At 38.4% G+C, this 15544-nt stretch overlaps 1 protein-coding gene across 2 annotated transcripts in view; it reads right to left on the bottom strand.

Moving 5' to 3' along the window:
- The window catches only part of stard13b (StAR related lipid transfer domain containing 13b), a 110445-nt gene that overhangs the window by 44755 nt on the left and 50146 nt on the right, over positions 1-15544 (bottom strand). Inside the window, exon 1 of one of the 2 annotated variants that reach the window (XM_079609394.1) lies at positions 318-560. The exons of the other annotated variant lie outside the window; for it this stretch is intronic. Within the exon in view, the coding sequence (XP_079465520.1) occupies positions 318-441 (124 nt within the window). The 5' untranslated portion in view covers positions 442-560. Of the gene's footprint in view, positions 1-317; positions 561-15544 lie in introns of those variants that run through there. 2 annotated transcript variants of the gene reach the window in all.

Raw genomic sequence — 15544 nt, 5'->3', positions numbered from 1 at the left:
TTTTTCGTAGCTAGGCCTATAGCAAACAATTTAAAGTAGACTATATGTAAATGCATAGACACTCACTTTCAAAATTACACCTATTATGAGAAATATTTATTTAGCTACATCAACTACAACTTGCCCGATGCATCTCCAAACCACTACGCTAACGAAAATACGAAGGTTACGCAATTTTAAACTTCAACACCAATGTTTTATAATCAAAATAAAGTAAATGAATGCAAGCTTTTTTTAAACCCATGTTGTGCACGTCATATCACTGTCATTTCACATGAACGCTAACGCACGGAGCGTGAACTTTCAGTGTCACTAACCTGCAAGTCGTCTCTCTCTGACACTTTTCCACAATAAATCCCAAGCTTTGGTCGTGGATTCTCTGAGATGCTCACTGAAAGATCGCCTGAGTGTCAATGTGAGAGACTTTCGTTTCGCTGTCATCGTCAATCCGCGCTCATAATAATAATCAATCAGTGGCTCGCGCGCGAACTCCTGTTATAGTAGATCGCGAGACTCCTTGTAGCTACTCTTCTTCACCTGCCCCGCAGCCACAACCCGCGACGGGAAACTTTTCCGAAAAATAAATGCATAGCGAAACGTAAAATGTGGCAATAATCTCCAAATAATCCAGTTTAAGGCGCGCGTTGGTAAAAGACGCGCAGCCGCTGCCTGGAGTCGCCGTGTGTTGCAGAGCAGATGTGGGTTTGTTTGAAGTTTCTCCTTCAGCTTGTAACATATGATCACTCTCTCTCTCTCGCACACACACACACTCTCTCTCTCTCTCTCTCACTCATCACTCTCACTGCTGGAGGACTTCATTTCACAGCTCACCGTCAAGCCTCACCAAAAACTCATGCATTCCATATTAAGTCCTCATTTTAGTTAATTTTTCCCAGGAAAAAAACGGCATTAAGAAAATGCTGTATTTGTAAAATCTGAATGAAATGTATATATATTGTATAAAGTATATATATTTCTGGTATAAAGTATATTTGAATTGAATAAATATCACATGCAATGCATTTGCGAACAAAAATACATTATATTTTAATAAATATTACTAAAAATACATATTACATATAAACAATAACATTATAGCCTACTGGCCTGTATTCTGACAGTGACTTTTCAAATACTCCAGGCAAAAAGCACAAAACTCTGCTCACGTAATCTGGTCTAAACTAAAATAATATTAAATGTAATGTAATGTAATGTAACGTAACGTAACAACAAGTTATTAGATTGAAAATAGTACATACTAAGTGAACAAAAATGAAGGTACATATTGAGAAAAAAGGTCATGCTGAGGAAGGGTAGACATACCATGAACACTGACGGCTCATTTAATTATGGGCCTCTATGGATTCCATTTTGGACTCAGCATGGCATTATCATCATAACAGAGAGGAGATTGCTTTGTGAGACAGGTTTTCTGTCTAATGTGAAGGGTTGATCCAACCTGAGAGGTCTGGAATGGAAAAATTAGGCGACGGCAAAAAGAGAAACGACTACCTTTCACATAAATGACTACTGCATACAGTTCAACTCGTAACAGATTACTATCAGTCGATTCTTCCTGGATCCAGGATTTGTTATGAAATGAATGAGGCTCTGACATAGAGAAGTGCAGTATTTGTTGTATTTTGAGATCAGAGAGAACAGTGTTAACCAGCCAGTCGTGTGTCTAGGTAGGGAACAGGAAGGTGTGTGGCCGTTTTTAAGGTGAGTGTTAATGCGCCCGAGCTTTATTCACTAATGGAGTCATCTGATGAGAAAGACCAACCAGGAGAACACGAGGGGGTCATCTGCTGTGCCTCAGCTTACGTGTCAAAGGTCAAAGGTTAGGGCCAAACATTTCCCCTCTTGCGGGATCTGCAGTGGAATGCCTGGCTTGGCGATACGACCGTCTGACCACTTAAAGAAAAGACCAGGAATTGGTGTGCTCAGAGGTCGACCAAATTTGAATTGTGCCAAAATGATAACTTGAGTGGGAAAAGCCTATTTTTTTTAATGCATTTATGCAATATAGTACATAGTGTAGTATATGTAAAATGTATATAGATAAATACACAAATACAGTGCTACATAACTAACTTCAATATCTAGACTTGAGTGGTTCAAAAAATAAGATAAAATGAAGACCACCTAAATGACAGCTTTCTATTCTCAGATTCATTTGTCTCACACAGATTGCTTAATACTGCAAAGTAAGCTTGTGTCTGTCCACCTCAGCAACTGTCTCCCTCCATCACTGCTCCAGCTGGCTGTTCTGAGCCCTTGATCTCCTGTCTGTCAGCAGCTGATCTCTTCGGGAGACCCATCACTTTAAACTCCAGTACAGGGCAGGCTTTCCATTATAAAAACCAGTCCAGGGAGCAAAATACCAAACTAGCAGTCAGCACAACCCTGATGACTCTCGGCCTCGCTGTCAAAGCAGAAGATGCCGAACGTGTCGTCTGCTGTCTGTGCGGTCACGTTTCATTTCAAGCAATCTACAATGAAATAACCAGAAAGCATTAAACCATAACTTATAATATATCCAACTTGATACGTTCATAACCGCTCCGAGTGTCTCATTAAATAAACCGATCTTCGAGATTAAAACCGAAATGGATATTGTGCAAGAAAAAAAGTCAGCCCAGATGTGGATCTATGAGTGCTTATATGAGGTAACTAAATAATTAGTTTCGCAGAATTACAGAGCAAACCCTCGACGTTTGCCAGGGAGAAAATGAATGTCGTACAGATGACTCTGTGGACTTCTGCCAGCCAGAGCATTTGCACAGTAGCCAAGCTGGTGTCTCTGCATTCTCGCCAGCGTCGAGGTATACGCAATTGAAACCACATGAACTTTTAGATTCCGAAAATATTTGAGCCTATTTAACGCAAGCCTTTAGTCTGGTCCTGTGCTCAGTAATGGGGTCACGCGGGTCACGTTCCTGATCAAAGCCTCCGACAGGAAGCCCTGCGCTCATGGCTCCTCGCTATCATTCCTTTTGCAGTGACGTTTTCAGCATCATAAGATTGTTGATATCAAGGATAAGATTATTATGGCTAGACTTTTGGAGGATACACACAGGAAGCAACAGTGATGTAAGGGGAGGAAGTGGTCGTCAGAATGTGAATGGCTGTCCACACAAACCAACTGGGGTTGCTTGTTTTGGCAAGACCCCATCAAGCTCTTATCTTCTTTCTAAACGGACCCTTTAGGCTGCATGTGTAAATACAATGCACTTTGTTCCTCTTCAAAGTCACCATGAAATCAAAATGGGCAATTCCTATTTGTTAATTTTTTTAATCATTGATTCATGCACATAACATTTTTTTATTTACCCTCATAACCACAACCATCCAATGATCCAATCAATTCCAGATGGCCAAAATAATGTCCCGCCCAACATTTGTTCTTGTTTGTGAAGCCATTTCACTCAGATATACTGTATGTCACAATAGGGAAGAAAAAACTATCGCAACTTCCGCTTCATGCCGACTTTAGGGTGCAAACTAGCTGAAAAGAAGTTCAACTGAAAGACTTGAGCACAATGAATCGTCACTAACCTCATGCCTTGTGTTGGTTTCCCACACATCTAAATAAAATATGTATTCACCCCAAGTGGTTTCATGTAATCTGCACTATGAATTAAACATGAAACCGCATGTGATCTTCTCTTGCACCTCTTGTTTGTTTGGCTACAAACCCAGTGACCTGAGCTCCAGACTGACCACTGAGCTACAATGAGAAAAGGCCCAGATGTTGAGAAGCTTTTTTGGGGGGGGCTCCAAATGGCCCACTCACTTGGCCGTGAGGTCTGAAGCCAGGCTCCAGGAATCCTCCAGGGGGATCACGCTTCCCAGCCTAATGCATTCAAGGCGTGGAATTCTCCCCCAACCGCCCTTTTCTCCCACTCACACTCGCCCATCTTATGCATGCACTATAAATTTCCCGAGCAAATATTCCCAAGCCAGGGCTGCAGTTTTCCAAAGAAAATCACAAATGTAATGTATATCTGATTTTAGATTAGGGGCTAAGGGGAGGAAAGGTCTTAAAGTAATAGTTCACTGAGTGAATGTGATTCATTGTGTAAAACATCATCAGGTCATCACTTTAGATGCATGAGGTTAGATGCATATTCTTAAATCGCTGTTATATTAATGTAATTGAGTGACTGTGGTTATGTTGAAATAGCATACTGTCATACTACTCTTTCTATTTCTGCAGTACACAGTATATATATGCAACGCACTCCTTTAAAGAGTGACGCATTAAGTAGTTGCCAGAAGTTAAAGTAGCCAAATATTTTTGTCAAGATAACCAGTTTGGGGAAGGTTACTTTGAAAAGTAATGCATATTGCATTACTCCCTAAAAAAAAGTAACTAGTTATGACAACATCGTATTAATCAACTGATCAAAGAAACAAACAACTCAATGAATGAACAGGTAAATTAATTAATCAATAAGTGAATCAAAAAATTATAACAGAATCAAGCTACTGTAATATTTGCTAATAACTTGTGACTGAATGAACATAATGAATAAACTGAATGTACAAACAACTGAATCAATGAATGAACAGTAACAGAACAACTACTATACTATTTGCTATAGCCACTTGTGACTGAAGGAAGAGAACAAACTAACTAACAACAACCAAATGAATGAATAGTTATAGAACCAAAAATGGCCATAATAATTTGCTAGTCACTTGTGACTGAACAAAAATAATGAATGAACTGAACAAACAAACAACTGAATCAATAAATTAAAGAAAAGTATAACAGAATAAACAGCAACAAAAATATTTGCTAGCCACCGAAATTAACAGAAATAAATAAACTAAAGGAACAAATCAACTGAATCAACGAATGGTCAATAAACAACAACAGAATTAATAATAGTCTCGATAATGTTTGCTAACAATTTGTTAATGAACAGAATTAATGAACTTAACAACTAAATCAATCAATGCATTACAATATTGCGTTACTCCGTAAAAAAAGTTCAGTTGTTCTTTTGACTGAATAATCAACTGAATCAATAAATGAATAACCGGGTTTAAATTAATGAATCAAAATGAATCAATAAATAGTAACAGAATCCATTCAATAATATTGGCTATATTAACTTGTGACTGAACAAACAGAACAAGTAAACAAAATGTACAAACTTAATCAATACAAAAGTAACAGAATCCATCAACAGTGACTATAACATTTGCTAATCACTTGTTGTTGTGACTGAACAAAATAAGCGAACAACTGAATGAACAAACAAACAAACAACTGGATCAATGAATGAATCAATGAACAGTAACAGATAGTATAATATTTGCAAGCCAATTGTAAATAAATGAACAGAAGGAACAAACTGAACAAAAACAACAACAACTGAATCATTAATAAACAAATAGTAGCAGAATCAACAGCCATTGTGTTATTTAAGTCACTTGTGATCAGAGCAGGCTATACTTAGTTAAATAATGTAGACCAGAACCCAAAGATTTACACACAGATGTCATGAAGGGGCCAGAGGGGGTCCGTGAATGCTATTGTTTCACTGTTACAAACTACCAGAATGACAAAGCATGTAATGCTGTCAAGTCAGAATCTGTTAGGCCTCAACCAACCACAGAAGTCCATGGGAAAACATTTACAGTCACACAGACACACACACGCACACACACCACCTGGCTTTTATTAGCAGAGAGCAGATTATAACACACACACAGTGCCCTCTTACCCAATTTGCATGTACGCAATCTGTGATTTGTCCACTATAACACACTGTATGTTCCTCTGTATGTTCAAATTCTCATTTTAATGGAAATGACTTCAACTGTCTACTGGCTGAATGCTATATAACCGATTACCATCTGATTTCAGTCAACATTTCATTTGATTAGGATCACGACATCTGCACAGTCCAACCCGACCCGATACAAGATAAAACAACAAACAAGCGAATAAAATGTTCTACTAATGCCATCTTACTTCTTTGCAGCAGACTACATACAGCCGAGAAGTATCTTTTGGAAAAGTAAGATTGGAAATTAATCCTAGATTAGATTCAAACTTAGATTAGACTGGATTTAAACATAGAATCTATCAAATATGTCAGAAAGAGAGAAAAAAAAGACAACTTTTTCTGACTAGCAAAGCACAACAGGCAGCCAAATCTTCTGAATATCAGGCTGTTCATTAACAACGCAATAAATGAATAGAAATAGAAAACAGAAAGTGATCCAGGCAAGATGTTTGGAACAAAACCAAGAGTAGAACATCTGTTGATTCTTTACTGTTTGTTGCCTCTTTGATTGCAGGGCTAAATTGTTTAATAAGTACTGTACTTAACCACAAGAAAGACCCACTATCCTGCAGGACACAGCGGCTTTCCTGTACAAGCACGAGGCAAACATGAAGTGTAAAAATAGCCTTAATATAAAACACTGCAATATATTACTACTACTACTACACCACAAAAGCCAACAATTTACAAAAGTACTAACACAATGACTTTTTAGTCACTTTTACATTGTCTTCACATTTTAAGAGTTTGGAATTAAACATTTGAATTTCAAAATCTATTTGCTAAATTACAGGACAAGGTGGTCATAATGTATAGTGGTCAAACATGTATTTGTACTTTTTTGTTGTTTTTAAAGACACTCATATTTTGTTCAGCAAGGACATATTAAATTGATAAAAATTTCAATTAAAGACTAACAATGTTGCAAAATATTTCTATCTTCTAACATTTTGTTCATCAGTGAATTCTGAAAAGAGATACTACAGTATATCACGGTTTCCATTCTTTATTAAGTAGAAATAATACATGTTTCTTGAGCAGCAAATCATCATCTTAGAATGATTTCTGAAGGATCAGAATCATTACTCCAGACACTGAAGACTGGAGTAATGATGCTGGAAATTCAGCTTTGCCATTACAGTAATGAAATTACATTTGAAAATATATTAAAATAATAATAAAAATTAATCATATTTCACAATATTACTGTTTTTACTGTATTCTGATCAAATAAATGCAGCCTTTGTGCGCATTATAGAGTTAAAAAAAATATTTAAAAAAATAATTTAAAAAAATCACTGATCCCAAATGTTTTAATGGTTCATATATGTATGCACACATCAACACACATTTTACTTCCATTGAAATATTGCTTCTGTTCACACACACACACACACACACACACACAAATCTAAAATGTATCTAAACTGTTGCGAATAAACTGTGAGAAATGTTGAAGGTGTCTGTGGATATACAGACAAACCAAAATGTATACACACACATACACACACACACACACACACACAGTTACATCGCTTCACTTCATTTTAAGTTACAAAACAAAGCTTAAAAAAAGAAGAAACTGTTCCAGCTGCTTAGATTGTTCTTGGACATTTATTCATCCTGGGATTTGCAGAGCACTGCATGTAATTGATGGGGACTGCAGATGTGACATGTCTTGTACAATGGGGCCTGATCCAAATTAGTGGCCGTTCAATCCCTCTACGACATCTCTATTGAGAGGAAATCACACTCTGGCAAGCATGAGTAAATCAAATTATAGGGGAATTATTTTGAAAGATTCCTTAGCGCAAGAACCTGCGATGATGCAGTAAGGAATTCAAATGTTACATTGTGTAAATTGCTTTTTAAACACAAAGGCAAACCAGATAATCCATCAATCCTTACACAAAAACAATCGCAGGACTTATAAAACTTAATTGAGTCCAAAAAGCAATTCAGCATTACATAATTCCAAACTACCAGTGCCAACAATGGAAGTCCACAAGAAGCCACAGGCCATTTTCTTTCTTTCCACATGTGGAATATTTCATGCACTCCCTATGGCAGCGGCTCTGTTCACAGTACAGCCTGCCAGGCCACATGACGACCTGCCTGTAAATATAACTCATGATGTCATTGATTTGGGCCATGCAGGAGCAGAGGGAGGCTAAAAAGATCACATAATAGCATACTCTCATATGTGAACAGAAAGTCCATACTAACTAACTTTAGCTTTTTTTGCAGATTTTGCCTTTATTGTAATAAGAAAGTATAGAGTAGATAGGAAGTGGGAGAGAGAGGGGGACAGGATCAGGAAAGGTCCATGAGCCGGGACTCGAACTCGAGCTCTGCCCACGAGGCTATTGGCTCCAACAGAGATAAAGGCTTTTAAATGTAAAAATGATTGGTGCTTCTATTACAATCGAGTGCATCAGTGCCCACCCCCTTTTTCAGCGGCGCTGGTTCCGTTTTTTAATTTTTTAATTTTGTTATAGCCTTTGTTAAAGAATCAGCTACGAGGTGAATTGCAACACTACAAACTTTGATTTGAAGCAAAAAAGCTACAAGGCTGTGTACTGAAAGTTTTTTAGTAAGGGAAAGAACTACAATTCCATGAACCATTGCGAACAGCATAATCGAATTAAAACTATGGAGAAATATAAAATATATACATTATTGCAAATGTATATATAAAACCGCGTCTCTGTAGGCAGCCTAGGCTCTGAGATCTGCACACAAAAACAATCGGTTTCACAAACACTCAAAACCAAAATAAATAGTGTTCAACCAATCACCGACAGTTGGTTTTGGGCTCGTGCACTCAGCCCTCACAACACCCAGCCCCTGTCAGTGATTGGTTGAACACTATTTATTTTGGTTTTGAGTGGTTGGTAAAGGCAATTGTTTTGTGTGCAGATCTCAGCAATCGTATCTCGATCTCAGAGCCTAGGCTGCCTACAGAGACGCGTTTTTTGGACAGCTTGCTTATGGGGCGGGCAGCTAGCGGATCGTTAGGAAAGATTAGATGAATGAGATCATTTATTTTTGCGCCTGAAATCGCTGATACAACCTTTAAGACCTTTATTCATCTTGGGAACACAAATTAAGATATTTTTGATGGAATCCGAGAGCTTTCTGACCCCCCATAGACTGCAATGTCATTACCACTTTCAACGCCCAGAAAGGTCGTAAAGACATTGTTAAAATAGTCCATGTGACTACAGTGGCTCAGCCTTAAAGGATAATTCCGGTGTTTAATGTCGTGTTTTATTCGTCATTTTCGAGCACTCAGTCCTTCAACAGAATTCAATGGGATTTTACAAAATGACGAATAAAACACGACAGAAACTGTATTTCGCAACACTTTTTGTTTCTGGAACATCAACTAACATCACTAATCACTCGGTGAGTTGCACAGTTTTGAAAACTAATGTTAAAGGTTGTTTTAATGACATTTTCGGACATGCACATTGACTCCAATTGACACACTATAATTCTATTATAGTCAAAAACTCGAGAGAGGAACCATTGTCAAAAAAATGTTGTCCACCACTCTTGTTCATCCAAAATAAACTACAATATAGACTCAAGGTGTTAAATACCGGAATTATCCTTTAATGTTATGAAGCGATTAGAGTACTTTTTTATGAAAAAAAAACAGTGAGTACCACTCAATTAAGTTTTATACTGTTCACGTGAGTACCACGACACATGCGTGTGGTGTCGACGCAGGAGCCGACCAATACTGAGCCAGCGTTCTGATACCCTGAAGCACTGTTTAATACCAGTATATATATATATATATATACAAATATTTCAGCATTTTGAGAGCGTAGGGAGACCGGCTCAATTATGTAATTCGCAGTGCTTAATGGGAGTGGGCTGAGCTAAAGAGCAATTTTTCCGCATGTTGCTTTTTTTGAATCCCTGATTGGTGTAATTTTCTGTACAGCATCATGGGTAATGTAGTTTTCACCAGGAATTCTGCTGTTAAACATTATGTTGAAATGATGCATGCTGACGGCTGCAGAAGTAGTAGTATGGTAGTCATAGTGACCAAATGGAGGTGCCACTTAAGATTTTTGGGTTACTGAACTTCAATCTATAGCAGCTAAAATTATAATAGACAAATAACTTTAAGTTTGCTGAAAAACGTTTGTGAAGGATGCTGAGCCTGTATGTTTCCTCCTACCTCTTTACTACCCTTGCTGTTTCCATTAAGAAAAGGTGGACTACTGTATACTGCCTAAGCCCAAAGGGAAAAAAATCTGTACAAAATATAAAAAAAAATGTGTCTAGTTCAAACAAATGTGTCTAGTTCAAACAACAATAATCTATAAAACTATTATTGTCAAAGGTACATCCATCGTACAGTGAAAATAATGATCTAAACGTATTTATTGGGTTTGCTTCTATGTGCAATGGTAGCCAGCTACTCATTATAGTATTTTGAAAGATGTGGTGGAAACCAAGGTCAAAATAATAATGTCTATCACTGGGTTGTTTTTACAGTTCCACCCTAATTTGAAGCACAATAGGTTCCAACAGTGGAAGCTGTGTGTGAAAATATACACCCATAGCAAATATTAAATATATTGCCTAGATATAAAAGCATTGACCAACAAGTCTCCTTCAAGGACATTCACTCCCTTTCATCTCACAGTAAATCAGGCACAGATCCCCTGGTTTCTGTCTTGAAAGGGCCTCAAGTATGGAGGGCTCCTTAGAGACAGACTGAGACAGGCCAGCCAGACTGCAGAGTGAGTGACCGCAGCTGTTAGGGGCCACCCTCACTGGCTACTAAGAGTCAAGCCACCCTGGATGAGAAAAAGAGAGCCAGTCTGGGAGAGCAGCTGGCTAGAGCCAGGACTCATAAGATTCACCCTGAACACGTATATGCAGTTTATGAGGTTTACATAACCACTGCTGGCAGTTTTAGAACACAGCAGAAGGGAGGAAAGGGGGGGTCCGAAACAGAAAGGGGGGAAAAGGAAGAGGAAAAAGGAAAAAAGAAAGGGGAAAAGAGAGGAAAAATTAAAAGGAAAGGAAAGAAAAGAAAATGAAACAGAAAATTAGAAGAAATGGGAGAAAGAACATGAGGAAAATGAGGAAAATGGAAGAAAGGGGGAAAAGAACATGAGGAAAATGAGGAAAATGGAAGAAAGAGGGAAAAGAACATGGGGAAAAGGAGGAAAATGGAAGAAAGGGGAAAAAGAACATGAGGAAAAGGAGGAAAATGGAAAAAATGTTAAAAAGGAACAGAAAACCAAAGTAAGACACGAAAAAAGAAAGGTAAATGAACAGAATAGAAATGAAAAGACAGAAAGGGAAAGGTAGAAAGGGAAAGGACAATAAGACAAAGGAAAGTGTTCTGGGATTATGGGACAGAGGGAGTGCTACAGGTGATTAATGTGCACGTAGTCTTCTGGGCATATCCGTCAATACAAATTGCATTAGCTACATTAACTCAGCGGGGTCGATATTACCAATGAAGTTGGAAATGAATTTGATCATTACGATTTGATTGATGTGCGATAAAACTAAAACAGAAGTGCAAAATCAATAAGGTATATAACCATAGCATACATCATATCCAAAGAGGCCGATTGATAATTTCCTTACAGTGACGGTTGCATTGATCATTTTTGTGCAGGGTCTTTCTATTTACTCTATTGCAATGGCCCCGGATTTGCACTGAGTTTAATATAACAGAATTGCAGTGCTTTTTGTTTTGTCTGAAGAGATTAAATTGCTTTACAGTTTTATCTAATCAACTGAAGACAAATTCAGTCTACATCTAGAACGATAGATTGGATGGAAAGATATATGGAAAGATATATAGAAAGATGGATGGATGGATGGATGGATGGATGGATGGATGGATGGATGGACAGACAGGTAGATTGAATGGCAGAGTGATAAATGGAATGAAAGATAGACAGAATCATGAATGGGTGGGTGGGTGGATGGATGGATGGATGGGCGGATGGATGGATGGATGGGTGGATGGATGGATGGGTGGATGGATGGGCGGATGGATGGATGGATGGGTGGATGGATGGGCGGATGGATGGATAGACAGATGGACAGACAGACCAAATGGCAGAGTGATAAATGGAATGATAAAGACAGAATGATGGAAAGACATATAGAATGGGTGGATGGATGGATGGATGGATGGATGGATGGATGGATGGATGGATGGATGGATGGATGGATGGATGGATGGATGGATGGATGGATGGATGGATGGATGGATGGATGGATGGATGGACGGACGGACAGGCAGACGGACAGGCAGACGGATGGACAGAATAGATACAAACTGAATTATAGAACAATAGCACGATAGATGGGAGGAAGCTTCCTCCTGAAGCTGATGTGAGAACAGAGTGTCCAAAGTAGAAAAAGAAGGTTTCAAAATCCTTAAGTCTCACTTTGTTTTCATTCAGTGGCTGAATGGCTTTGGATTTTCGCTAAGAGAAGGAACTCCGTGTTCAGAGCTGTCTGTCCAGGTTCTGGCTTCAGCACCAGTGGCCTCTAGCTGACAGTTCTGGGTCACCTTTTACTCTGCCTCTCAGTCATGTCTCTCTTTGTGAGATGGGAGGTCTGACAAGGTGATGTTTATCATAACAAAAAGACCATGCATTCTCTTAAAACAGCGCTGAACAGGGAACAAAATTAGGGACGTTTAATTCCAAAGTGTTAGAGCTGTTTCATCACACACACAAACATGAACACCATCCTGCCTCCTTACAAAAAAACTAAACAAAAACAGAGTTTTTTTTTTAAGTGCATATGGGAATTTTTCCACGATTTATCCCCTACACAGTAAACGTAGTATCCTTTCTTCTACAACATCATTTCAAGCAATGTGGTGATTTCTGGAGAAGAGGTCAAACTTTCTGTTTATATCTGAGGAAATACAAACATCTGAAAAAAATGAAGCGGGTCAGGAGGGTTGAGTAATTTTCCATAAGTCTGGCTGTTGCATTTCTTAAACATGAGAACTGAGGAATCTGCTGTATAAGTCATGTCATCTCTGGTGATCCTGCATGGAGTCATAAAGCATAAGATATGGATTATAAATTCACATCTGGTCATAAGACAGGCCTCTCAATCAATAACTGACATGTCTAGACGTGGATAAAAACAGTTTCTTTGAGTACAGCTATCGAACCCTTCAGAGGGCGAGGGGCTGGTGCACGAGAGGATGTGCGTTTTATGTATCGTTATCCGAATAGTGACCAGGGTTCTTGAGTTCTTCACAGGGGTCTGGCGCTAGTCTGCATCAGAGCTAATGGCCTTTTACGAGGAGTAGGGCTACTTCTGTTTATAGGACCCTGCGGGACCGGTGGTGGGTGTGTCAAAGTGACCATTATAGACAGGAACTTGGTTAGGTGGCCTCAAAGTTAAAATGATTGGATCCAAACTCTTTCGGAAATTGTTTTTGTTTAAACTGTTGCACTGCACCTTTAGATGCAACATAAATGTTGGCTTGATAAAAAACAGTTTTAAGGTCAAATTTATGTTATTACACGGCTCAGTGAAATATTTGATTTTGATTGGTTAATCGCACCATCCGGTTATCCCCCAATAGCAACTGGTAAAAACTGATAACAGGCTCATCTGCTATACTCTTGCTAGGAACGTTCCTCACGGACGACTGCTGGCCACACAAAACAGGAACAAAACACAACATAAAAGCAGGCCTGTTCCTCTCTCCATCTCCACTGTCGTCGCTCCTCCTTTTATGCTTCCGCTCCTCCGTGAGAGATACGAGACCGGTGCATCGCACAGGTGTCGCTCATCAGTAATCACGCCACCGGCCTCGTGCCGTCCTCCCACGGCCCTCGACCTCGTCCTGCTCGCCACACTCTTATCCATAATTATTTATGTGGTGAAATGCTGTGTACTATGTGGTACGACTGTACTGTATCTCTCGGCAGCTGCTAATTGTAACTAATAAAGTAACTTGTAATCTAACTTAGTTACTTTTAAAATCAAGAAATCTGTAAAGTAACTAAGTTACTTTTTAAAGGAGTAATCAGTAATCAGACTGTGGCAGCAACACTGCTTTTAAATGCGTCTAGTTTGAACTTGCGGCGCTAGCAACTCTCTCCACGGAAGCTTTGTGTTTAAAGAGCTAATAAAATATTTTGACTCAGATCAATTTTTCATGTCTAATTATTTACTTATGTGGCAAGAAGCTCTGTAATAAGCGGGACAATGTACATCCCGCCGTTTGTTATCGCAAAATAAAGTCCTGATCACCCTGTCAGGGTTATTCTATGATAACAACTGTCTGGATACATGATCTTTACTTAGAACTGAGTGTGAATCAGTTTTTGCCAAGAACATATCTAAAAAAAATATCTCTAATGATTTGATTATCCGATGTGTGCAAGTCAGAGTTATTATCGTAATTTACATTTTTTTTTAAATACCGTACTTAAATGTATTTTATTTCAGTTGCAAAGGCCAAATTTGCATTACCAAAGTTGAAGTACTAAAAAAAAACAAATAAATAAGCTAAACAAATAATTAATAGAAGTTAATAAATGCTATATAGACAAATTAACAAAATTTCTAAAACTTTAACCAAAATAAAGTGAAAACAGGCCATGTTAAAATTCAAAAGATTAACAAAAACTATATCAGGATATATTAGCATATCATCAATGATACTAAAATAGCACTAATGTAAGTCCACTCATTTAGAAATGATACAGAAACAGTCAGAAGAGAATGAGATGAATCAGAATCAGATCAGAGATGAAAACTCTAGGAATAAATTAAATTAATAAAATAGCAAAGTAAATAACAAATAACAATAAGTAAATGACTAGGGAATGACTAAGGCCTTTAAAAAAAATGCTATATTGAGAACATTCTGGCTTCAGTTAATAAACAGAAAATAGAGGAACAGGTGCAGTTCACATGTGAGCAGGACACCCAAACAGTGATCTAGCAACCACTGATTATTATTTTTTGTCTTTCTCCCAAAGTCTCTCATTATCTATCCGGCTAATCTAAAACATGAACTATCCTGCTTTGATGCGATTATGGTTTGTGTGGTAACTATCAACCGAATCAAACGGCAAAAACGACAGGTTAGGTTTCCTCTTAAAGGTCTCAGACATTTACTGAACGGAATTGTATAGCCACTAAAACCAATTTTTTCCTTATTGCTCCTCAGCATAATCTTCAACCCTAATCAATTACACAACACAGAGCTTTAAATAACAGCCCTTACGGTGATCTGAATGAAATAACATGTTTTGATTTTAGAAGTCATCATTAAACGCTCCAGTGCTTCTGGAGACTGTCACTGTAACGAAGTGTGCAGTCCATTACATCATCACCCTGCAGTAAAACACCAGAGGGGAAATACTACACCACATGTGCCCGTAACTCTACGCTCCTCTTTTATAGCATCATCATTGTTATTACTGTTAGCATGGCTATCCAATCGAGGACACATGGCTAGTTGTTAGACTAAATAAAAGTGACGCTGGAATCCAGAGTGGACAGACCAAAAAGTTGGAAAAGTAATGAATGAAAATGAAAATGCCACATTAAGCCAAGTCAGCCAGTTCTTCTCAGCGTAACGGTAACACTGCTCTGCTGCTTTAACTGGGTCTCCGTCTCCCACATTCTCCACACGGTCAGAGAAGAGCACCTGTCTGTGTCTGTCACACTACAGCTGCAGCACAGCAGAAGATAGAGCTCTTCTT

Source organism: Phoxinus phoxinus (genome assembly GCF_949152265.1).
Source record: "Phoxinus phoxinus genome assembly, chromosome: 4".
Classification (NCBI taxonomy): Eukaryota; Metazoa; Chordata; class Actinopteri; order Cypriniformes; family Leuciscidae; genus Phoxinus; species Phoxinus phoxinus.
Note: the sequence above shows the minus strand (reverse complement) of the source record. Positions and strands in the feature narration are given on the sequence as shown.